Source organism: Mytilus trossulus, chromosome 6 (assembly GCF_036588685.1).
Source record: "Mytilus trossulus isolate FHL-02 chromosome 6, PNRI_Mtr1.1.1.hap1, whole genome shotgun sequence".
Taxonomy (NCBI): domain Eukaryota; kingdom Metazoa; phylum Mollusca; class Bivalvia; order Mytilida; family Mytilidae; genus Mytilus; species Mytilus trossulus.
In genome coordinates, this window is record NC_086378.1 from 21,796,913 (window position 1) to 21,821,661 (window position 24,749).

General features: G+C 33.0%; 1 protein-coding gene across 1 annotated transcript in view; it reads right to left on the reverse strand.

The window, feature by feature from the left end:
* Positions 1-23,588, reverse strand: part of LOC134722418 (cell adhesion molecule 2-like) — a 33,241-nt gene extending 9,653 nt beyond the window's left edge. The window contains exons 1-2 of the mRNA XM_063586038.1: positions 23,504-23,588; positions 537-851 (exon numbers count right to left, since the gene is read on the reverse strand). Coding sequence (XP_063442108.1) covers positions 537-851; positions 23,504-23,588 — 400 coding nt within the window. The remainder of the gene's footprint in view (positions 1-536; positions 852-23,503) is intronic.
* Between the last annotated feature and the right edge of the window lie 1,161 nt (positions 23,589-24,749).

The window sequence follows — 24,749 nt, forward strand, 5'->3', positions numbered from 1 at the left end:
CTGGTTAACAATTTTACTTCATGTCAGATTTGCTTTGGTTTTTGAGTTAAAAGCCAAAAACTGCATTTTACCCCTATGTTCTCTTTTTAGCCATGGCGGCTATCTTGGTTGGATGGCCAAGTCACCGGACACATTTTTCAAATAACTTACCCAAAAGATGATTGTTGCCTAAGTTTGGATAAATCTGGCCCAAAAGTCTGAGAGGAGAAGATTTTTGTAAAAGATAACTAAGATTTACGAAAAATGGTTAAAAATTGACTATAAAGGGCAATAACTCCTAAAAGGGTCAACTGACCATTTCTGTCATGTTGACTTATTTGTAAATCATACTTTGCTGAACATTATTGCTGTTTACAGTTTATCTCTATCTATAATAATATCAAGATAATAACCAAAAACAGCAAAATTTCCTTAAAATTACTAATTCAGGGCCAGCAACCCAAAACCGGGTTGTCCAATTCACGCCAAGTGATGAGAAAAGCTCACTTGGCCTTTTAGGCCAGGTGAGCTAAAAAAAAAAGAATCACAATACTTACTAATAACAGTTAATTTGATTGTAGTAACAGCACCTACTGTACTAGACAGTGAACACTCATAAGTTCCTTCATCACTCTTCCTAACATCAGATATACTCAAATGGTATTCTCCTTTACTCTGATCACCTGTGACTGCTAATCTGTTTTTTAAATCTGATGGTAAGTTTGGATTTATATTTGTCCCACCAACATATTTCAAATCTGGAAATTTTTTAAACCAGTCAATTTGTTTTGTCTCAGAAGTATCTCTGTGTGGACATTTCAACTGTACAGTGGATCCATTAACTCCGGAAACAGCTTCAACTTTAGTAAATCCTGTAAAGACACCACACGTGTGTTTACCTTATTACAATAAACAGCTGCGCCATGAGCGCATGATACGCCCGACATCTTGTGTGGAAGTTTTATGCAATAATCATAAATAGTTTCTGAGAAAGTTTTAAGCAATAACCATATATTGTTTTTGAGACACAGCGGGACATGTGAAACCCCCAACCCTGTTTATTTTTACAAAAACTAAATATCACTAAAATAAAATTTTGAATCAAAACCAAAAAGTATACAGATCTTTAGATTATATAACAAAGAAGTGTGTAAAGTTTTAAGAAATAATCATAAATTATTTTTGAGATAAGGCGATGTTGCTTCAACTCTTTTTAAAAGATTTAAAAGAACAAACATTAAACATTTATATATAATTGTACATTCATATTCATTTAATGAATTAATCATTAAGGCAAATAATTTGTATTTTATCGAGGTTTTCAATAGCAACGCACATGACCATGAATGGTCATGCGTCTTTCATGAGTCAGCAGTGGTACAAATTTGCACTGATTGCAGTTCTTCTAGTTGATTGTAATTGTTCGTATTAGATGACTTTTAGTGGTTCAAGTTGACTTTAGAAGAGCTTGTAAAAGTATGAATGGACTTGCTTCCCTGGAAAGAAAACTAAGTTTGTGTTGTAAAGTGCAAAAGTTACAAATCAGACAAATGTTTACTACTACAGGGATCAACAGTGAGGTCTGACTGACCTGTCCATAGTAAATGTAAATGACTCTTACCTTCACCCCAGGTCCATAATGTCTAAGTTTGGAATAAAATGACAGGTGTTAGGGTCTAGCAAAGTGATATGCATATGTGTCACCTATGAGATTGACCTTGTATGTCATTCAATCTTTTTTTAAATGACCAACAGGAATGAATATGGTTTAGGCTTTGGTATCTCAATCTTTTACAAGTTCTCAAAACACACACAAGAGGGTGAGGGGTGACCCTAGGGACTACCCCTATTTTTCATTTGATTTTTTATATTGTCCCATACATGAATATATATGGTTTATGGGTGGGGATCTCAACCATTATCAAGTTTTCAAACAGGTGGGGGTGGGGGCCCCAGTGACTTCCACTAATTTCATTTGATTTGTTATATTGTCTAATACATAAATATATATGGGTGAGGGTGGGGGATCTTATATGTTTCTAAGTTATCAGACAGGAGTGGGTAGGGTGATCCTAAGGACTCTCCCTATATTTCATTTGATTAGTTCTCAAATCATAAATCTTATTTGAGATATAGTGTGACATGTAAAAAAAAACTCCCCCTTTTTTACAAAATACTCAATAACTCAAAAATAAAATTTTGAATCATCACCAAAAAGTATACAGATATTAAGATTAATATAACTAAAAAGTGTTTAAAGTTTTAAGCCATAATCAAGAATCGTTTTTGAGATACTGTGCGACATGTGAAAAAAACACACTCCTGTTTTAGTTACAAAGTGCCGTTACTCAAAAAGTTTTAATCTTATTTTCACCAAAAAGTATACAGATCATTTGACCATCATAAGAAACAACTATGTTAAGTTTCATGAAATTTGGATAAGTCGTTCTCAAGTTACGGTGCAACATGTTTCACCAGACAGACAGATGGACAGACAGACAGATGGACGGAAGGACACCAGACATTTGTATACCATAAAACGTCCCTTCAAAATTTTGACAGGCATCTAAAAAAGGAGAATCAGGAGTCCAATAGAGTAGTACAAAAAAGGCAGTGTGCAAACTCAAAAACGCTGACTGGTCACCAAATAATTGTCGCTGATTTTTTAAATGTTTGCTTTTGAATGGAAAAATTTGACTGTGAATAGAATAAGATAATGATGATGCTAAAACACATTTCTTTAAAATATATTGAAGCAGGTGACCAGGTCTGACCTGCTACCTGTGAGATGTTATCAGCAACAAATTCCTCAACAACAACAATTTTATATCCAAGAAACTTAGTGTACCTATCGATGGACCTAGAGCATTTTATAAGGGAGGATTGGTAATACCGGTATCCCGTACTCCTATTATTAAACCTTAGCGGAATGTAGCATGTATAAGGAGATGTTCAATAAGTTAAGAATTTATTAACTAGAAGTGAAATATATTATGAACTTTTATAACAATTAACAATAAGTCAATCATTTACCAAGAAACAGTAACTAATACGCCCTAAATTGATTAATGGTATCTTATTTACATCTATGGTAGCAAATGAATGGTATCACAGTATATATCACTTATGAACAATACTATGACAATAAACAAATAATACAATAATATACAATTTATTCCCTTACTAAAACAATTTTCTCTTATATGATATAAGTATGTTTGTCGAGTTATTACTATTTTACCAGGATTTTACCAAATCAAAACTAGAGGCTCTAAAGAGCCTGTGTCGCTCACCTTGGTGTATGTGAATATTAAACAAAGGACGCATATGGATTCGTGACAAAATTGTGTTTTGGTGATGGTGATGTGTTTGTACATGTATCTTACTTTACTGAACATTCTTGTTGCTTACAATTATTTCTATAGATAATAAACTTAGCCCAGTAATTTAAGTGGAAAATTTAGTAAAAATTTATAAATTTTATGAAAATTGTTAAATAATTGACTATAAAGGACAATAACTCCTTAGAGGGTCAATTGACCATTTTGGTCATGTTGACTTATTTTTAGGTCTTACTTTGCTGTACAGTATTGCTGTTACAGTTTATCTCTATCTATAATAATATTCAAAATAATAAACAAAAACAGCAAAATTTCCCTAAAATTACCAATTCAGAGGCAGCAACCCAACAACTGGTTGTCCTTTTCATCTGAAAATATCAGGGCTGAAACTATCAGGGCTGATAGATCTAAACCTGATGAACAATTTTACCACATGTCAGATTGCTATTAATGCTTTGGATTTTGAGTTATAAGCCAAAGACTGTATTTTTCTCCTATGTTCTATTTTTAGCCATGGCAGCCATCTTGGTTGGTTTGCCGAGTCACGCCACACATTTTTTAAACAAGATACCCAAATGATGATTGTGGCCAAGTTTGGTTTAATATAGCCCAGTAGTTTCAGAGGAGAAGATTTTTGTAAAAGATATGTTTGATCTACGAAAAATGGTTAAAAATTTACTTTAAAGGGCAATAACTCCTAACAGGGTCAACTGACCATTTTGGTCATGTTGACTTATTTGTAAATCTTACTTTGCTGAACATTATTGCTGTTTACAGTTTATCTCTATCTATAATAATATTCAAGATAATAATCAAAAACAGCAAAATGTCCCTAAAATTACTAATTCAGGGGCAGCAACCCAAAAACGGGTTGTCTGATTCATCTGAAAATTTCAGAGCAGATAGATCTTGACCTGGTCACAATTATACCCCATGTCAGATTTGCTCTGAATGCTTTGGTTTCAGAGTTATAAGCCAAAAACTGCATTTTACCCCTATGTTCTATTTTTAGCCATGGCGGCCATCTTGGTTGGTTTGGCGGGTCACGCAACACAATTTTTAAACTTAATACCCCAATGATGATTGTGGCCAAGTTTGGTTTAATTTTGCTTAGTAGTTTCAGAAGATTTTTGTAAAAGTTAACGACAACGACGACGACGACGACGACGGACACCGGACGCCAAGTGATGAGAAAAGCTCACTTGGCCCTTTGGGCCAGGTGAGCTAAAAATCAAAGTTATAGTTTCATTGTTTGGACAAAAGTATTCTTTAGCAAATTGAAGATTCTCCTTTATAAGATTTTACTTTTGTTTTCTGACCACATAAAACAGAAAAAGTGGTATAATTGCCAATGAGACAGCTCTCAACAAGAGACAAACATGACACAGAAATTAATAACAATAGGTCACCGTACGGTCTTCAACAATGAGCAAATCCCATATCGCATAGTCAGCTCAGTATAAAAGATCACGAAATGACAATGTAAAAAAATTCAAACGAGAAAAGTAACTGCCTAAGTTATGTGCTGCAATTTATGTATCGTCGTGTCATATGTTTTCGTATGTCATATGTTTTCGTATCAACCACGTTTCGTCGGTTTCGACTGCATACGCGTACATTGTGGCATGTTTTTCTGTTTCTATATTTAGAACAACAACACCACTACAACTTGATATATTTAAAACATATTCAATGTCGCTTTTTAAAGACGTTAGAACAAATTAAATAAAACTGACCTATTTAGCCATTTTTATTTAATGTCAAAAATACGCATCACTAGAATAGTTGTGGAAAAAAATTCTGAAGGGTTAAAATAAAGTCCAGATATGTTTTTTGCAAGTCAGACACCGGATCTTCAAGACATATGACTGTCATGTGTTTTTTTGGCCGTTTTAATTACAAACCATCGAGTTAAAGTTAGCAGGGTTCTTATATAAAATGGTTGTTCAAAATCTAACTATTCAAAATTTCATTGACAATTTTTTTTTATACATCCTTGATACATGAAGATGAAAACAGTCTTAACTTTTTATATTTAATCATAAATTTTGAAAACTGCATTTTATTTTAGAAAAAATAATGTATTTTGTACAAACCAGGTGCCAATCTGAAATTAATCAAAATCTAAAAATGTCATCACACGAAACACCAACCTTACACTATTTACTAGTAATTTTTAGTACTGAAAAGTATTTAATAACTTTTTTTATGATTCAACCGATCACCTGAACCACGACTTTGAAAAAATTATTTCCGGATTTTGTAGTCATTTCCTGTCCGTGTACTGATCCAGTTTTTATTTCATACGAAAACATATGACGCCGTTTTTTTGACATACAAAAATCGCAAAGTAATCGGAAACAGTAAAAAATCGTAGAAATCATTGACAAAAAAACTAGATACCTAAAATCAATCTACAGGACATGCTTTTTAAATTTGAGTAAACACCTAAATAAAAACTCAACAGTAAAAACCGTAAGCAGTGAAAATTGTTAATAGTACGAAAACACATTACACGATGATACAAGAAAAGAAGTTCCGTTTGCAGGATAATGCTGAGTTCACACGTCATTCCAATTCGATTCACATTAACTAACTCGAATTAGTTTAATTCGCATTCGAAATATTTTAGGCACTCACATAAATTCTAATTTGAATTGCAATGCGCGTTAAATTTGATTTACTGTCCAAAACAACGTTAACTTTTAAATTGTATCAACAAAACCGGATTCTCAGTGATTAAAACGTGAATAAAAGGATTTTAAGGAATTTTTATAATGAAACTGCACCCCACCAAACAAAACAAATTAAATTTAGAGGTCAACATACGGTATAAAATAATATACAAGTGTGTACAGTAAATGTACCTGTATGTCGTGTTCTAAATTGCCTAGTCTTTAATTTCAAAATCTGTAAAAATTATCAGCAGTTCCCAGGGTTTCCGCTGGCGGTCGCCATTTTCGCAATTTGCGAAAAAATAATAATTGTGGCGATAAAAATTCGTCATTTGCGAAAGAATTTGGCGAAAGAAATATATAGAACGATTTATTTTCCTCCATCTTGTTTATTTACTTTTTTTCGAGTTTCTCGGACTTTACCCGATCAGACAATACTCGGAATTCACCTTGACCTCATTAAGGTTTGGACAGAAAATCAATAATCAGCTGATTGCATTTTATAGCTATCGACAACAAAGGACTATATTAATAAAGGCGTTGATTGAATTGTTTGACAAAATGATATGGTTAAATGGCTTCTGCTAAATGTCACATACAGAATTTATTTACCACTTTGCGACGCACGTGTTTGAAGCAAACTTTTGACGTCTCTTCCGCTTTTAAAGATAATTTAGAAAAGAAAGCTGTTGTTGTGACGAAAAATGTCCAAAAGCAAGGAAAATCTCGGATTTAAAACTTTAATTATCCTTTGACTTAAATATCGGTAACTGATAAGGAAGACGTTTTTAAAGTCGTTTGAGTGACACACGTGTTTCAAGCCTAGTTTTACGTCTCAGCTTTTTTTATTTACGATGGTCAAGAAAAGAAAACTGTCGTTATGAAGAAATCTATCCAAAAGGTTGGCTCGAATGAGAGTAGCCCTTCAATGTAATGACTACACATGAAACGAGGGATCAATTTAATGTGATAAAAGCTTTTATTTTGTTGTAAAAAAAACTTCTTAGTACAAAAGGGAACATCAGTATTTTTCTTTTAAAGAAACTTTCCCTACGAACTATACTGGTATTATATAATCAAAACATGTCCATTAATTTTGTTATATTCCAGGACGTATATCTTCTTTATTATTAAAAGTATAGTGGCCCAATCAATTAGAAAAGTTGTTTAAAATACAATGAATAGTTTTCCCTTTTAAATTAAAAAAATCTGTTGTTTTAAAGTATTTTTTTAGTGTTTATTCATTAACATGTAAACTCTAAAATAAGTTTGAGAGCATAATCATAGACACAATGGGCAAAATCGTCTTATTAAAGGGAAAGGGGGAAAGAGGGGGGGGGGGGTAGAAAAAATGTAAATTTTAAACGAAAAATATAGTTATGTTATTTGGCGAAAAAAATAATAAAGTGGCGAAAAATATATTATTTTGGCAAGGAGGTGGCGAAAAAAATAATTGACCCAGGGGAAACCCTGCCAGTTCCTTAATAACTTTTCTTGAAATGTTTCTCCCTTAGACCACAAACAGAGAGAGGTTTTTGTTATTCACATGATTTTATTTCCAGAAACAATATTACCAATTTATAGATAGTACTTTACAAGCAATATTTAAATATCTGAAAAATATAGCCAGTAATTTGCAGAGATAACGTCAAAATTGTCTGCCAGCAACGTCGTGCACTTTAGCACTAACGTTGAGGTTACAAACGGGGGACGCAATTTTTAGGATAAATAGCGTTTATCAGGTAATCAAGCACGATAAACAGTTTTAACCATCTCAGGTTTGCTCTAAATGCTTTGATTTTTTAGATATAAGCCAAAAACTGCATTTTACCCCTATGTTCTATTTTTAGCAATGCCAGCCATCTTGACACTATTTTAAGTTTGATACCCCAATGATAATTGTGGCCAAGTTTGATTTAATTTTGCCCAGTAGTTTCAGAGGAGAAGTTTTTTGTAAAAAATTACTAAGATTTACGAAAAATGGTTTAAAATTGACTAAAAAGGGCAATAACTCCTTAAGGAGTCAATTGACCATTTTGATCATGTTGACTTTATAGTAAATCTAACTTTGCTGAACATTATTGCTAAATACAGTTTATCTCTATCTGTTATAATATTCAAGATAATAACCAAAAACAGCAAAATTTCCTTAAAATTAACAATTCAGGGGCAGCAACCTAACAACGGGTTGTCTGATTCATCTGAAAATTTCAGGGCAGATAGAACTTTTACCACTGTCAGATTTGCTCTTTATGCTTTGGTTATAGAGATATAAGCCATCCAGATGCTCCGCAGGCCCCAGCATTATACGACCGCAGAGGTTGAACCCTGAACGGTTGGGGCAAGTATGGACACAACATTCAAGCTGGATTCAGCTCTAAATTTGGATTGTGATTAAATAGTTGACACAGCATAGGTTTCTGACACAGAATGAATGTGGTCTAATGAACTTAAAAAAAAATTTTGCCTTTGAGCAATTCACTGTGCTGTCGAATATTAATCCTCTCCAAAAAATGTTTGAAGAAATTTTCTTTTTATTTATGAAATCTGAAATGAGAAAAATTGACCTCCCCCCCCCCCCCCCTCCCAATTTTTTTTACAACCCCCATTGCCATATTCCAAAACTGATCTCAATTCAAATTTCTAATGGTGTTTACAACAATAACCGCTCATTCAAATACATCATAAAATATTAAAATGTGAAAAAAGTGGTTGTTATCACTGAATGGTAAAGATTGTTTCAATTTATCAGTTGGTAGTAAAAGTGAAAATACATAGTATATTGTATAAAACAATGATTTAAGTTGATTCAACTACTATTCTGGACAAAGAAAGATAACTCCAATTGAAAATTTCTTGCTATTGCACAATATTGTGCAATTAGATATTTATTGCTTTTGCGCAATACTGTGCAATTGAAAATACTTGCTATTGCACAATACTGTGCAATTGAAGATTTCTTGCTATTGAACAATACTATGCAATTGAAAATTTCTTGCTATTGCCCAATACTGTACAATTGAAAATTTCTTGCTATTGCTGAATACTGTGCAATTGAAAAATTCTTGCTATTGCACAATACTTAATATTATAATTTTGAATCCTGATTTGGACCAACTTGAAAACTGGGCCCGTAATCAAAAATCTAAGTACATGTTTAGATTCAGCATATCAATTGAAGAAGCCCAAGAATTCAATTTTTGTTAAAATCAAACTTACTTTAATTTAGAACCCTTTGGACTTTAATGTAGACCAATTTGAAAACGGGACCAAAAATTAAGAATCTACATACACAGTTAGATTTGGCATATCAAAGAACCCCAATTATTCTATATTTAATGAAATCAAACAAAGTTTAATTTTGGACCCCAATTTGAACCAACTTGAAAACTGGGCCAATAATCAACCAGATGCTCCACAGGGCGTAGCTTTATACTACCGCAGAGGTTGAACCCTGAACGATTGGGGCAAGTATGGACACAACATTCAAGCTGGATTCAGCTCTAAATTTGGATTGTGATTAAATAGTTGACACAGCATAGGTTTCTGACACAGAATGAATGTGTTCTAATGAACTTAAAAATTTAGTTTTCTCTTAGAGCAATTCACTATGTTGTTGAATATTAATCCTCTCAAAAAAATGTTTGAAGAAATTTTCTTTTTATTTATGAAATTCAAAATGAGAAAAATTGAACCCAATTTTTTTAATCACATCCCCCTTTCCCTTATTCCAAAACTAATCTCAATTAAAATTTCTAATTGAGTTTGCAACAATAACTACTCATTTAAATACATCATAAAATATAAAGATGTAAAAATTACTGAATGGTAAAGATTATTTTAATTTATCAGTTGGTAGTAAAAGTGAATATACATTGTATATTGTATAAAACAATGATTTTAGTTGATTCAACTACCTATTCTTGACAAAGAAAGATAACTCCAATTGAAATTCTTGCTATTGCACAATATTGTGCAATTAGATATTTCTTGCTATTGAGCAATACTGTGCAATTGAATATACTTGCTATTGCACAATACTGTGCAATTGAAGTTTTCTTGCTATTGCGCAATACTGTGCAATTGGAAATTTCTTGTTATTGCTAAGTAAAAAGTGAACATACATTGTATATTGTATATAACAAAGATTTAAGTTGATTCTGGACAAAGAAAGATAACTCTAATTAAAAAAAAATTTGCTATTTCACAATATTGTGCAATTAGATATTTCTTGCTATTGCGCAATACTGTGCAATTGACAAGACTTGCTATTGCACAATACTTAAAATAATATTTTTAGATCCTGATTTGGACCAACTTGAAAACTGGGCCCATAATCAAAAATCTAAGTACATGTTTGGATTCAGCATATCAAAGAACCAGCTTCAATTTTTGTGAAAATCAAACTAAGTTTAATTTTGGACCCTTTGGACTTTAATGTAGACCAATATGAAAACAGGACCAAAAATGAAGAATCTACATACACAGTTAGATTTGGCATATCAAAGAACCCAATTTATTCAATTTTTGATGAAATCAAACAAAGTTTAATTTTGGACCCCGATTTGGACCAACTTGAAAACTGGGCCAATAATCAAGAATCTAAGTACATTTTTAGATTCAGCATATCAAAGACCCAACCAATTCATTTTTTGTCAAAATCAAACTAAGTTTAATTTTGGACCCTTTGGACCTTAATGTAGACCAATTTGAAAACGGGACCAAAAGTTAAGAATCTACATACAAAGTTAGATTCGGCATATCAAAGAACCGCAATTATTCAATTGTGATGAAATCAAACAAAGTTTAATTTTGGAACCTTTGGGCCCCTTATTCCTAAACTATTTGGACCAAAACTCCCAAAATCAATACCAACCTTCCTTTTATGGTCATAAACCTTGTGTTTAAATTTCATAGATTTCTATTCACTTATACTAACGTTATGGTGCGAAAACCAAGAAAAATGCTTATTTGGGCCCTTTTTTGGCCCCTAATTCCTAAACTGTTGGGACCTAAACTCCCAAAATCAATACCAACCTTCCTTTTGTGGTCATAAACATTGTGCTTAAATTTCATTGATTTCTATTTACTTAAACTAAAGTTATTGTGCGAAAAACCAAGAATAATGCTTATTTGGGCCCTTTTTTGGCCCCTTATTCCTAAACTGTTGAAACTCAAACTCCCAAAATCAATACCAACCTTCCTTTTATGGTCATAAACCTTCTGTAAAAATTTCATAGATTTCTATTAACTTAAACTAAAGTTATAGTGCGAAAACCAAGAAAATGCGTTTTTGGGCCCTTTTTGGCCCCTTATTCCTAAAATGTTGGGACCAAAACTCCCAAAATCAATACCAACCTTCCTTTTGTGGTCATAAACCTTGTGTTAAAATTTCATAGATTTCTATTCACTTTTACTAAAGTTAGAGTGCGAAAACTAAAAGTATTCGGACAACGACGAGGACGATGACGCAGACGCCAACGTGATAGCAATATACGACGAAAATTTTTTCAAATTTTGCAGTGGTATAAAAATCTAAGTACATTATTAGATTCGGCATATCAGAGAACCCCAGGGATTCAATTTAAGTTAAAATCAAACAAAGTTTAATTTTGGACCCTTTGGACCTTAATGAAGACCAATTTGAAAAAGGGACCAAAAATTAAAAATCTACATACACAGTTGTTAGATTCATCACATCAAAGAACCCCAATTATTCAATTTTTGATGAAATCAAACAAAGTTTAGTTTTGGACCCTTTGGGCCCCTTATTCCCAAACTGTTTGGACCAAAACTCCCAAAATCAATCCCAACCTTCCTTTTATGGTCATAAATCTTGTGTTTAAATTTCATAGATTTCTATTTACTTATACTAAAGTACTTGAGCGAAAACCAAGAAAAATGCTTATTTGGGCCCCTTTTTGGTCCCTAATTCCTAAACTGTTAGGTTCTCAACTCCAAAAATCAATCCCAACCTTCCTTTTGTGTTCATAAACCTTGTGATTAAATTTCATTGATTTCTTTCACTTATTTATTTGGGCCCTTTTTGGCCCCTAATATTCCTAAACTGTTTGGACCAAAACTTACAAAATCAATCCCAACCTTTCTTTTATGGTCATAAACCTTGTGTTTAAATTTAATAGATTTCTATTTACTTTAACTAAAGTTATAGTGCGAAAACCAAAAGTATTCGGACGACGACGACTACGACGACAACGCCAATGTGATACCAATATATGACCAAAAAATCGAAATTTTTATAGTTGTATAAAAACTGCATTTTACCCCTATGTTCTGTTTTAAGCCATGGTGGCCATCTTTGTTGGTTCCCCTAGGTCACCGGACACATTTTTTAAACTAGATACCCCAATAATGATTGTGGCCAAGTTTGGTTAAATTTGGCCCAGTAGTTTCAGAGGAGAAGATATTTGTAAAAGTTAAGGACGGGTGACGACGACGACGGACGCCAAGTGATGAGAAAAGCTCACTTGGCCCTTTGGAGCAGCAACCCAACAATGGGTTGTCCAATTCATCTGAAAATCTCAGGGCAAATAGATCTTGACCTAGTTAACAATTTTAACTCTATGTCAGATTTGCTCTTAATGCTTCGGTTTTTTGAGTTATAAGCCAAAAACTGCATTTCATCCCTATGTTCTATTTATAGCCATGGTGGCCATCTTGGTTGGTTGGCTGGGTAACCAGACACATTTTTTAAACTAGATACCCTAATGATGATTGTGGCTAAGTTTGGTTAAGAAGAAGATTTTTGTAAAAGTTAACGACGACGGACAGACAACGACGACAGACGACGACAGACAACGGATGCAAAGTGATGGGAAAAGCTCACTTGGCCCTTGAGACCAGGTGAGCTTAAAATGGTTATAGATGTTTTTTTAAAAACTTAAACCCTTCACTGTAAAATAAATTGGGTCCATTTATCAGTGTACTACTCACCGAAACATATCATTACAGATGGTATTACAAAACCAAACAGTATATACTTGTTCATTCTCTGAAACAGAAAATATAATTTGTTTGATAAAAATCATTATAAATACTATTAACAAGAGGCTGTCACAACGACAGCAAACCGGATTTATTAGCATTTATTTGTGTCCTGGCAATATCACAAGAACCATTACTGATGATTGGTGAAAGTTAAAATTGTCAATATCAAATTTGACCTCTATTTTGTCATCAGTATCAACATATTAAAATTTGAAAAGCTTAGATTGAATGGTTTGTGAGTAAATGCAACAACATGAATGGAAACACCATTTTATGATCTTTCAAGAACCATAACTCTTGAACGGTAAAAGTCAAAATCGTCATTATTGAACTTGACCTCTATTTTGTCATCAGTAACAACATATTAAAATTTGAAAAGCTTTGGTTGAATTGTTCATGAGAAAATGCACGGACACGACTGGAAACACCATTTTTCAATCTTTCAAGAACCATAACTCCTGAACGGTAAAGGTCAAAATCGTCATTATTGAACTTGACCTCCATTTTGTCACCAGTAACAACATATTAAAATTTGGGAAGCTTTGGTAGAACAGTTCATGGGTAAATACAAGGACATGACTGGAAACGCCATTTTTCAATCTTTCAAGAACTATAACTCCTGAACGGTAAAAGTCAAAATGGCCATTATTGAACTTGACCTTCATTTAGTTGTCAGTAACAACATATTAAAATTTTAATAGCTTTGGTTGAACGGTTCCTGAGTTAATGCACAGACAACATTTGATTGCCGCCCACCCGACCGACCGACCGCCCGCCCGCCCGGCGAGCATCCCCAATTTAATAACCGACATTATTGTCACAAAAATCCGGTTAAAAAAAGCGTTCGGAGAGTATTGCATGGCAATACATAGTCCCTTACCAGGTAAAATTTCATTATACTGGAACAAAACTCTCACTTGTCCTATATCTTGTCATGCATATGGTGTTAACAAAAAGATAATATATAGTCAATATCTTCAAGCATGAGTTAAAACAGTAACAATGTATATCTATTTTCAAATAATAATCAAATATAATTTTAAAATAGTTCCAAATATTATTTCTTTCAATTGTCACAAACTGGTATACATGCTCGTAGCTACGTTTACGTCAAAACGCCTGGGCGTACACTTGAATTTGGTAAAAAAAAAATCATCTAAATAAAAATGAAAGAATTGGTTAACAGTACATCAACCTTCTAAGTCTTTTTTCAATGGCTTGTAATTGCGAATAAAAGTGACGAAAACTAGTATCATATTATAAATTTGTTCATTTTTCTGTGACGGTCTAAATCTACCATGAATTTTATACTCACTTTCCTTTCTTTTTTTTCATTTTGTTTTTTTTTAAAGCAATTCATTATGTGCTAAGATTCGATATGTGGTTTGCATTTTTTGTCGAGCCATTGACATTTATGTCCCGAAAGCGAGACATTTGGGTCCGAAATTTCACCGGCGGTGCCATTAATATAACTATATATGTACATGTAGGTTTATTACGTGGTCAAAGTTTGAAGATATCAATAACTTTGTCAAACATTTGTAAAATTTTACGGTAGCTGGACAAAAACAGTTTTTTGGTCTCTTGTGCAGTGTTGTCTTATTGGTAATCATACCACATCTTCTTTTTATTTATTTATAGTCAAACGAGAGCATAATGATGAAATTATATTATTATATATATTATCGTATTTTATGGATAAAAGGAATTTCTTTTTGCATTTACAGTCTAAGGTTAAATTTTTTTACATATCAATTACTTTTTTAAACCTTCGTCGAAGCAAGGAGGTTATACCTCCTTGGTCGAATTTCTTTAAAAAAAAATTCATGGTTAATTTCTGAAGCAAAATTGTTTTCGTTCATTAATCAGTTTTATACCGACTTCAGCAGTGTTATCTTTGCGCAATTTAAATCAGACGATCTGGCCACAGTTTAATAACATAATGCACAGGGAGGCAAGCTTTCAAATACTTTCTTTCATTGAAATCCATTACGACTTCGCCTGAGAGTGCATGGTATATATTGTCCATTACATATATTAACAACACTTTGTACACTAATAAAATATTCGTTTTGAAGACAAAAACAGTTAAATATATTAAACAAAACTATCAGTCACAGTGATATATGAGGGTCTGGATTTGGGACAACAGGGAGTTTGAGGGGGGCATCATTTCTATATTTCTTTGTTCTGTCATTCAGTTGGTCATTCTTATCTATTCAGTAAGAAGTATGCTTATTAAATTATGCGTCCCTTTTGAATTTGCCACTGTACTACACAAATGAAACCATTTATCAATCTGATTGAAATTAAACACGGAAACATATAAATATTTCGATTTATTTGTGATAAATTGGATATAAGGGATAACAATCAATAGATCAGCTGAAATAAGTTATGTCACCCTGACAGAGGTTGGGTGACATTTTGTTATTGTACGATTCTTTATTCCTTCAGGCCCCTCATCGACGTTCGGCCGTACACGTAAAAATGACCTAGCTACGCCACTGGTATAGATTTGTAACTTATCTATAAAATGTCATGTAATGAAATGTTTACCTGAATAACATGAGTGCACACACTGAAATGTCTCGCCTTCTTTACTAGACCTTGATTTTGTGTGGATAGTCCTAAATATAAAGCTTTTCTACAAGTAACACATACACTTAGCATCACCCAAAACTAGAGGCTCTAAAGAAACTGTGTTGCTCACCTTGGTATATGTGAATATTAAAAAAAAGACGCAGATGGATTCATGACAATATTGTGTTTTGGTGATGGTGATGTGTTTGTACATCTTACTTTACTGAACATTCTTGCTGCTTACAATTATCTCTATCTATAATGAACTTGTTCCTGTAGTTTCAGTGAAAATTGTTAAAAATTGATTATAAATTTTAAAGGACAATAACTTCTTAGCGGGTCACTTGACCATTTTGGTCATTTTGAGTCTTAAATTGCTGTACATTATTGCTGTTTACAGTTTATCTCTATCTATAATAATCTTCAAGATAATACCCCAAACAGCAAAATTTCCCTAAAATTACCAGTTTAGGGGCAGCAACCTAACAGCGAGTTGTCCAATTCATCTAAAAATTTCAAGGAAGATAGATCTTGACCAGATAAACAATTTTACCCCTTGTCAGATTTGCTGTAAATGCTTTGGTTTTTGAGTTAGAAGCCTAAAACTGCATTTTACCCCTATGTTCTATTTTTAGCCGTAGCGGTTAAGTTTGGTTAAATTTGGCCCAGTAGTTTCAGAGGAGAAGTTTTTTGTAAAAGTTAACGAGGATGACAGACTACGAGTGACAACGGACGCCAAGTGATAAGAAAAGCTCACTTGGCCCTTCTACAAAAATCTTGATTTATTTGCCACAAAGTCCTCTTATTCTATCAAATGCAATGAAACAGTAAAACATAATGCTTTGCATCAAGTTTCCCCTTAGAATATGTACTTAATGACCTAACTCTATTATTCATTATATCTGTAGTTTTGATACAATTAAGGTTTGAAAAGTTCGGACAAAAATGGCTACAGAAGGGTACATAAACCTTAAAAGGGTGCAAACGTGCGGGGTGTGAACGCAAAACTTTTAAGAGCAATTCTCTGTAAGCATCAAAGTGACATGGAAATTGTATGTCATCAAATTTGATGAAATTTTGTATGCAGCCTCAATTACATACACTAACATTGAAAATGGTCTTGTTTTGGATTTCTAGTATGTGGTTGCTATGGAAACCACACATTCATAATATCTGCTGGTGATCTATAATGTCAAAAGTGGACCAACTTCATGAGTTAGGTATTTGATAGCTTATAGTGTGGTAATATTTTCAAAATCCAACTTGGATTTTATTTAAATACATATTTAAGGTTTCTCCTTTTGATGGAATATCAATAAAATTCCGTTTTTAAAATATATAAAAAAATGGACAAACATAGCAAATAAAAATCAGGATTCTGAAAATGAGATTTATAGCAATTTTTGAAATTATTTCCCGCAAAAATACAGGCATCAAGAAATGCATAGTAGCTCCCCGTTAACGTTTACCCCTTTTTTTTAAATTGTAAAAAAATTGGAGATGGTATATTTTTTGTAAAAAAGATATTTTCATTTAAAAGTGGTTACCTTAGCAACAATTGATGAAAAGGGTGCTATGACAAAATCATATTTGTCTGATGCAGGCCAATTATTTACTTCTTTTTAGCATTACATTTTGTATCTCAATATGTGTGCAACTATTTATGACCATTTGCAGTTATTTTCCCATATTACTATTGCTATGGCAATATTTATGGTGATTTTTCATCAAAAAATTTTCATATAGTCAAGCAAAATTTTATAATAATTTTTTAACTAGAGGCTCTAAAGAGCCTGTGTCGCTCACCTTGGTCTATGTGCATATTAAACAAAGGACACAAATGGATTCATGACAAAATTGTATTTTGGTGATGGTGATGTGTTTGAAGTTCTTACTTTACTGAACGTTCTTGCTTCTTACAATTATATCTATAATGAACCTTGCCCATTAGTAACAGAGAAAAATATTTGGTAAAAATTTACATAAATTTACCGAATTAATGAAAATTGTTAAAAATTGACTATAAAGGGCAATAACTCCTTAAGGGGTCAATTGACCATTTAGGTCATGTTGACTTATTTGTAGATCTTACTTTGCTGAACATTATTGCTGTTTACAGTTTATCTCTATCTATAATAGTATTCAAGATAATAACCAAAAACGGCAAAATTTCTTTAAAAATTACCAATTGGAGGGCAGCAAGCCAACAACCTATTGTCCAATTCATCTCAAAATTTCAGGGCAGATAGATATTGACCTGATAAACATTTTTATCCCATGTCAAATTTCCTCAAAATGCTTTGGTTTTTGAGTTATAAGCCAAAAACTGCATTTTACCCCTATGTTCTAATTTTAGCCGTGGCGCCCATCTTGGTTGGTTGACCGGGTCACGCCACACATTTTTTAAACTAGATACCCCAAAGATGATTGTGGCCAAGTTTGGATTAATTTGGCTCAGTAGTTTCAGAGGAGAAGATTTTTGTAAAAGATTACTTAGATTTATGAAAAATGGTTAAAAATTGACTATAAAGGGCAATAACTCCTAAAGGGGTCAACTGACCATTTCGGTCATGTTGACTTATTTGTAAATCTAACTTTGCTGAACATTATTACTGTTTACAGTTTATCTCTATCTATAATAATATTCAAAAAAATAACCAAAAACAGCAAAATTTCCTCAAAATTACCAATTCAGGGGCAGCAACCCAACAACAGGTTAACCGATTCATCTGAAAATTTCAGGGCAGATAGATCTTGACCTGATAAACATTTTAACCCCATGTCAGATTTCCTCTAAATGCTTTGGTTTTTGAGTTATAAGCCAAAAACTGCATTTTACCCCTATGTTCTATTTTTAGCCGTGGCGGCCATCTTGGTTGGATGACCGGGTCACGCCACACATTTTTTAAACTAGATACACCAATGATGATTGTGGCCAAGTTTGGTTTGATTTGGCCCAGTAGTTTCAGAGGAGAAGATTTTTGTAAAAGCTAACGCCGGACGACGACGGACGACGGACGCCGGACGCCAAGTGATGAGAAAAGCTCACTTGGCCCTTTGGGCCAGGTGAGCTAAAAATAGCAATTTCTAGTTTTGTTTTCTTATCTAAAATCTTGCCTGTTTTATATCTTTATGTTTAGTTTGTCTGTTTTGTAATCATCAAATAGGTTCTCCGATAGTAGGGGAAATAAAGATAACAGCTTAAAACAGATATACTAAAGCTCATTCCCATCCCCTACCTGAATATTCTCTTGTCTTCTGCACAAACAATAACAATTGTTACAATGACAATTATGGTAACCACAATTAAGTTATTCCTACAGACCCTAGATTATCTAATGATAAAGAATTTCAAAGCATGCATGTTTGCCATATTCATAGATACCATTCGGATGTAGAATGCCCACATTTTTATCATGACTTTGTAAGTAAAGAGGAAATTCATATTGTGTTGACTGAAAGTGGCATAATTTATACCAACAGCGGAAAATTGTGGTGTATTGACAAGATTTTATGAAGTATGTGAGGCTCATTTCCAGCATCTTCTTTCCCTTAATTCGAAAAGAAGTCGAAGAAGGCTGTGCTTGCTCCCCAGTTTTATAAGCTCACATCCTGATATAGGTCAGTATTGATCAGGATATCCATGCTAAAAGTAAAAGGAAGAGAGTAGATAGGACCTTATCCATTGACCATATCAGAGTGATCCAAGACAAGTATGGAATTGTCCTAGCTGTCAACACTAGAAAGTTTAACAATATAAATTAGTGTCTAACTAGCTAGGGCCTGAAAAATATATATCTGAACATGTATTTCTGCTATCATGCAAAGGTCACTTTCAACTGTACCTTAATCCTTATATATTTTGGCAAATTATCGATTGGAACTATAAATTCAGGGTGCATTCATATTGCAACCTAATTGAAATATTATAGTGTAACCTAGTTTGCTGTTTCTGCATTGGTCCTGTTATAAATTGTCGGGCAGCTGTATTAGCCCTTGGCACCACATGTCTTGGATAAATACAGAACCCCTTCAATCTTTTTTTTTAATTAAATAATCTGTGTTTATCGTTCCCTTGTACTACAAACTCAAAATTTTTCCAATAAATCCTTAAAACCCTGTATTTAAATCTGGGCTTTAAAACGTTTGAAAGGCAAATACATGTATGAAGAGGTATTAGGTGGGACATAAGACATGTAATAGCTGTATTGCACATGCTGATTTAATCTGACACATAGGCCCATTTCAAATGTATTATTTGATAAATAGGCTTATAACATGTAATTATAAAAAAAAGAAGAGTTGGTATGATTGCCAATGAGACAACTGTCCACAAGAGATCAAAATGACGCAGACATTAACAACTATAGGTCAGTGTACGGCCTTCAACAATGAGCAAAGCCCATACCACATAGTCAGCTTAAAAAGGCCCTGATATGACAATGTAAAACAATTCAAACCAGAAAACAAACGGCCTTAATTATATAAAAAAAATGAACGAAAAACAAATATTTAACACCATGAACACATGAATAAACGACAACCACTCCTGACTTGGGACAGGCACATACATAAACAAGAGGCTCTCAAGAGCCTGAATCACTCACCTTAATTTTTTTGGTTAAATCTCTCATCAATGATTATTTTGGCTTTTCAATTTATTTAAATGTTCTTTGAATCGTCCTATTTTCTTCAAAAGCAAAAAAAAAAATCATTTTCTCCTGTTCTATTTTAGCCATAGGAGCTATGATTCTTGACATACAAAGAAATAAAATATAAAATTTATACTAGATACTCTGAAACTCATTTAGCCTAAGTTTGGCTGAAATTGATACAGCAGTTTTTTAAGATTTTTTAAAGTAAGTCAGCATGATGAACAAATTGTGAAAAAAGTCTTTAAAGGGCAATAACTCCTTAAGGGGTCAATTGACTTATTTGTAGATCTTACTTTGCTTAACATTTTTGCTATTAACAGTTTATCTGTATCTATAATAATATTCAAGATAATAACCAAAAACTGCAAAATTTCTTTAAAATCATCTATTCAGGGGCATTATACCTAAAAAAAACGGTTACCCAATTAGGCTGAAAATTTCTGGACAGGTAGACCTTGACCTAATAATAACTTCTTATTTGCTCTAAATGCTGGAGTTTTTGAGATATAAGCCAAAAAACTGCATTTTACCCTGTGTTCTATTTTTAGCCATGATGGCCATGTTTTTTGACGAAATAGAAAATAAAACACAAACTATATTTTCTACACCCTACTGATCATTCAGTTGAAGTTTGGTTGAATTTGGATGAGTGGTTTTAGAGGAGAAGATCTTTTAAAGTTAGCAAATATGATGAACAAATTGTGAAAAATTGTCATTAAAGGACAATAACCCTTAAGGGGTCAATTGACAATTTTGGTCATGAATATTAACTTATTTGTAGATCTTTCTTTGCTGATCATTTTTGATATTTACAGTTTATCTTTATCTATACATGTAATAATATTCAAGATAATGACCAAAAACTGCAAAGTTTCCTTAAAATTACCAATTAAGTGGCAGCAACCCAACAATGGGTTGTTTGACTCATCTGAAAATTTCAGGGCTGTTAGATCTTGACCTAATGAACATTTTGACCCATGTCAGATTTGCTCTAAATGCTTTTGTTATTGAGATTATAAGCCAAAAACTACATTTGACCCCTATGTTCTATTTTTAGCAATGGGGACCATGTTTGTTGATAGATCAAAACTTCGGATACAATTTATGCTGGAGTTTTTGAGATATAAGCCAAAAAACTGCATTTTACCCTGTGTTCTATTTTTAGCCATGATGGCCATGTTTTTTGACGAAATAGAAAATAAAACACAAACTTTATTTTCTACACCCTACTGATCATTCAGTTGAAGTTTGGTTGAATTTGGATGAGTGGTTTTAGAGGAGAAGATTTTTTAAAGTTAGCAAATATGATGAACAAATTGTGAAAAATTGTCATTAAAGGACAATAACCCTTAAGGGGTCAATTGACAATTTTGGTCATGAATATTAACTTATTTGTAGATCTTTCTTTGCTGATCATTTTTGCTATTTACAGTTTATCTTTATCTATACATGTAATAATATTCAAGATAATGACCAAAAACTGCAAAGTTTCCTTAAAATTACCAATTAAGTGGCAGCAACCCAACAATGGGTTGTTTGACTCATCTGAAAATTTCAGGGCTGTTAGATCTTTACCTAATGAACATTTAGACCCATGTCAGATTTGCTCTAAATGCTTTTGTTTTTGAGATATAAGCCAAAAACTACATTTGACCGCTATGTTCTATTTTTAGCAATGGCGACCATGTTTGTTGATAGATCAAAACTTCGGATACAATTTATAAACAAGATACCCTAAGGAACATTCAGTTAAAGTTTGGAAGTATTTGGCCTAGTAGTTTCAGGAGAAGATTCTTGAAATAGTTTACGACGACAGACGATGACGACAGACAACAGAAGACGACAGACCGCAAGTGATGGCATAAGCTCACTTGGCCCTTCGGGCCAGGTGAGCTAATAATGTGGTGGGGTTAAACATATTAGCCGTATCCCAACCCTTTCCTAACCTAGGACAGTGGTATAACACTTCGAAATAAGAACGAACTATAAAAATCAGTTGAAAAAAAGCTTAACTCATCAGATGGACACAAATACATGTACAAGTGGACGTGGCCAGGTACTTGTACATCCCCACCTGGGGCCAACACCAATTATTTTTTTGAAATGATTCTTGTACCATATAAAGTAACAACTACTTAAGGAAATTAATAAAACTTGTAATGCAAAATAATTGTTTAATTTTTTTCTGAAAATCTTATACCCGAGAGCCTCCTAAACCTCCCTTTTCTCTATCATGTGACTCTGGTGTTAAAACATACATTACATGCTCAAAAGGATTGACCTAAATACATGTTAAACCCAAATGCAAAATTTACAATACCTGTATCTCTAAAAAATAAAATAAAAATTCATGAATATGATATATTTTAAGTACACATCTCAGAAACATCCAATATTTCGGACCATCATTGACCATTGCAGGAAGTATGCTCTTTCCAGTCAGGACCAGGACCACTTTCAGTCATGTTGTGATCATGATCATGATCATGTTTGTGAGCACTGTGAACAGATTTCAGAACTACTGCATGCAATAAGTAAGCTAGTGAATGAATGCCAGGTCCCAGATAAAGATATTTACCTGTATAAATTTTCTCAGGCAAAAGAGAAGATACTTAATTGGAAATGCCATATAATCAGATCTAGGAACCAGGGTGCTGCAAAATCAGATCTTCTTGATTCATTGGAAGAATCTTAGGTTGTAATTGTCCTTATAAAATGGGCCATGAAGTACTTGCCAAGACGGTACAGGGAAGACCAATCAAACTGGTATGCCAAGAGAGGAATTTACTGGCATATAGGTGTCGCTTTCCGGAGAACAGGAGGAAACCTACAGAGTCTTACATTTGCCCATATATTTCATAGCCAGATTTCACAAGATTCAGTAACAACATCTGTTATTTTAGACATAGTTGAGGACCTACATACAAAATATGAAGACATTTCTAAGGTGCACTTGGTCTGACAATGTGTGTAAAAGATATATTTTAGAATTTACAAGACACACAACATATAAATAGAAAAATTCTGCAACAAACCATTATACAGAGTTTTTTTCTTAAAGCCTTCAGATATTGGGCTGATTTTTGGTATGTTAGTTAAGGTTCATCATAAGGAATTTAAAAATATGGCCGTGTTTAACACTCAAAATTTACTATGAGTACAGAGAAACTGGTACATCAATGAAAGTTTTAAGGCATGGCAGGAATTAACTAGATATATAAAAGTTGTATGAAGTATATGTTTCAGAAAATTAAAAACTTACCTGAATTTTGATGTCCAGTTTTTTCCAGTATGCAGAAGATAGCAAAATAAACAAACATCCGAGTTTCATTTGATACTCCACTCATTTACACAGTTTAAATCACCTATTGTCTGCAGATGTCAATTGTCTATCTATTGTCAATTTAAATCAATACTACTCTAACTCACAACATGTTTTATATAAGGGGAGATTTTCAAACCTTTTTCCCGACCAAGTTTATTTTGGTTTGGAACGGAAAAAACTGGAAAGCAAAATCTAGTAAAGTTTATAATTTTCTTAAACATAAAATGCAGTTACAATTTATATATATTGTTCCTGCCATCCCTTAAAACTTTTGCAGGTGAATAGGTTTTGTCTGTACTCAGAGTAAAATTTGTGGTGTAAATACGGCCATATTAGCCAAAAGGGGTCTCACTAATTAGTGACAACAAGCGTCAAGAAGCGACAACAAGCGACAAGAAGCACAAAAGACGACTATTTAGCGACAAGAAAATATTTTTTTTTATTAAATATAAGTTATAAAGAAATTTGTATGTAATGTTTTTTTTTTAAATTACGAGCAGATATGTCTAATTAAAATGTTTTATTATATAGATAGACGAAGAAATGAAACATTTGTGAGGAAGAAAGAGATTGTGAAGTTAATAGTAGTATATTGGTAGATATAAACTAGACTTACTTGACTTAAAAAATACATTCTTTATGTTTGAAAGTATAAAACACCGGAAATTTTTCTTATCATCATATAAAAATAATAGAAAACTTACACTACTATACTTATGTGTACTTCTACTAAATCAATCACTGGATATAAATCCAAATCCAGGTCCAACATTAAATGAAACAAAATATGGCTGTGGCTTCTGTAAAACAGAAGTATGCTGGTCAGATAAAGGAATTATGTGTGATAGTTGTGACCAATGGTATCACACATCTTGTCAAGGAGTAGGAAATGAGACATATAACATGTTATCGAACAGTAAACACATTTGGTACTGTCTTCGCTGTGCACTACCCAACTATTCAGCCTATTCAGGTGGACTTTTTGAATCACTCGACACATTGTCGGACACAAACATTTTTGACTCTCTAAATCTAGATGCATCATCATGTTCTGAGATTTTAGACCCACCTCAAGCAACATCATCTCCAAAACCTATTCTCAAAACAACCAAAAAGCCTAAAACAACAGCAAAAAAGGCTAACAAACGTCTCACAATATTAAATATAAACTGGCAGTCAATAA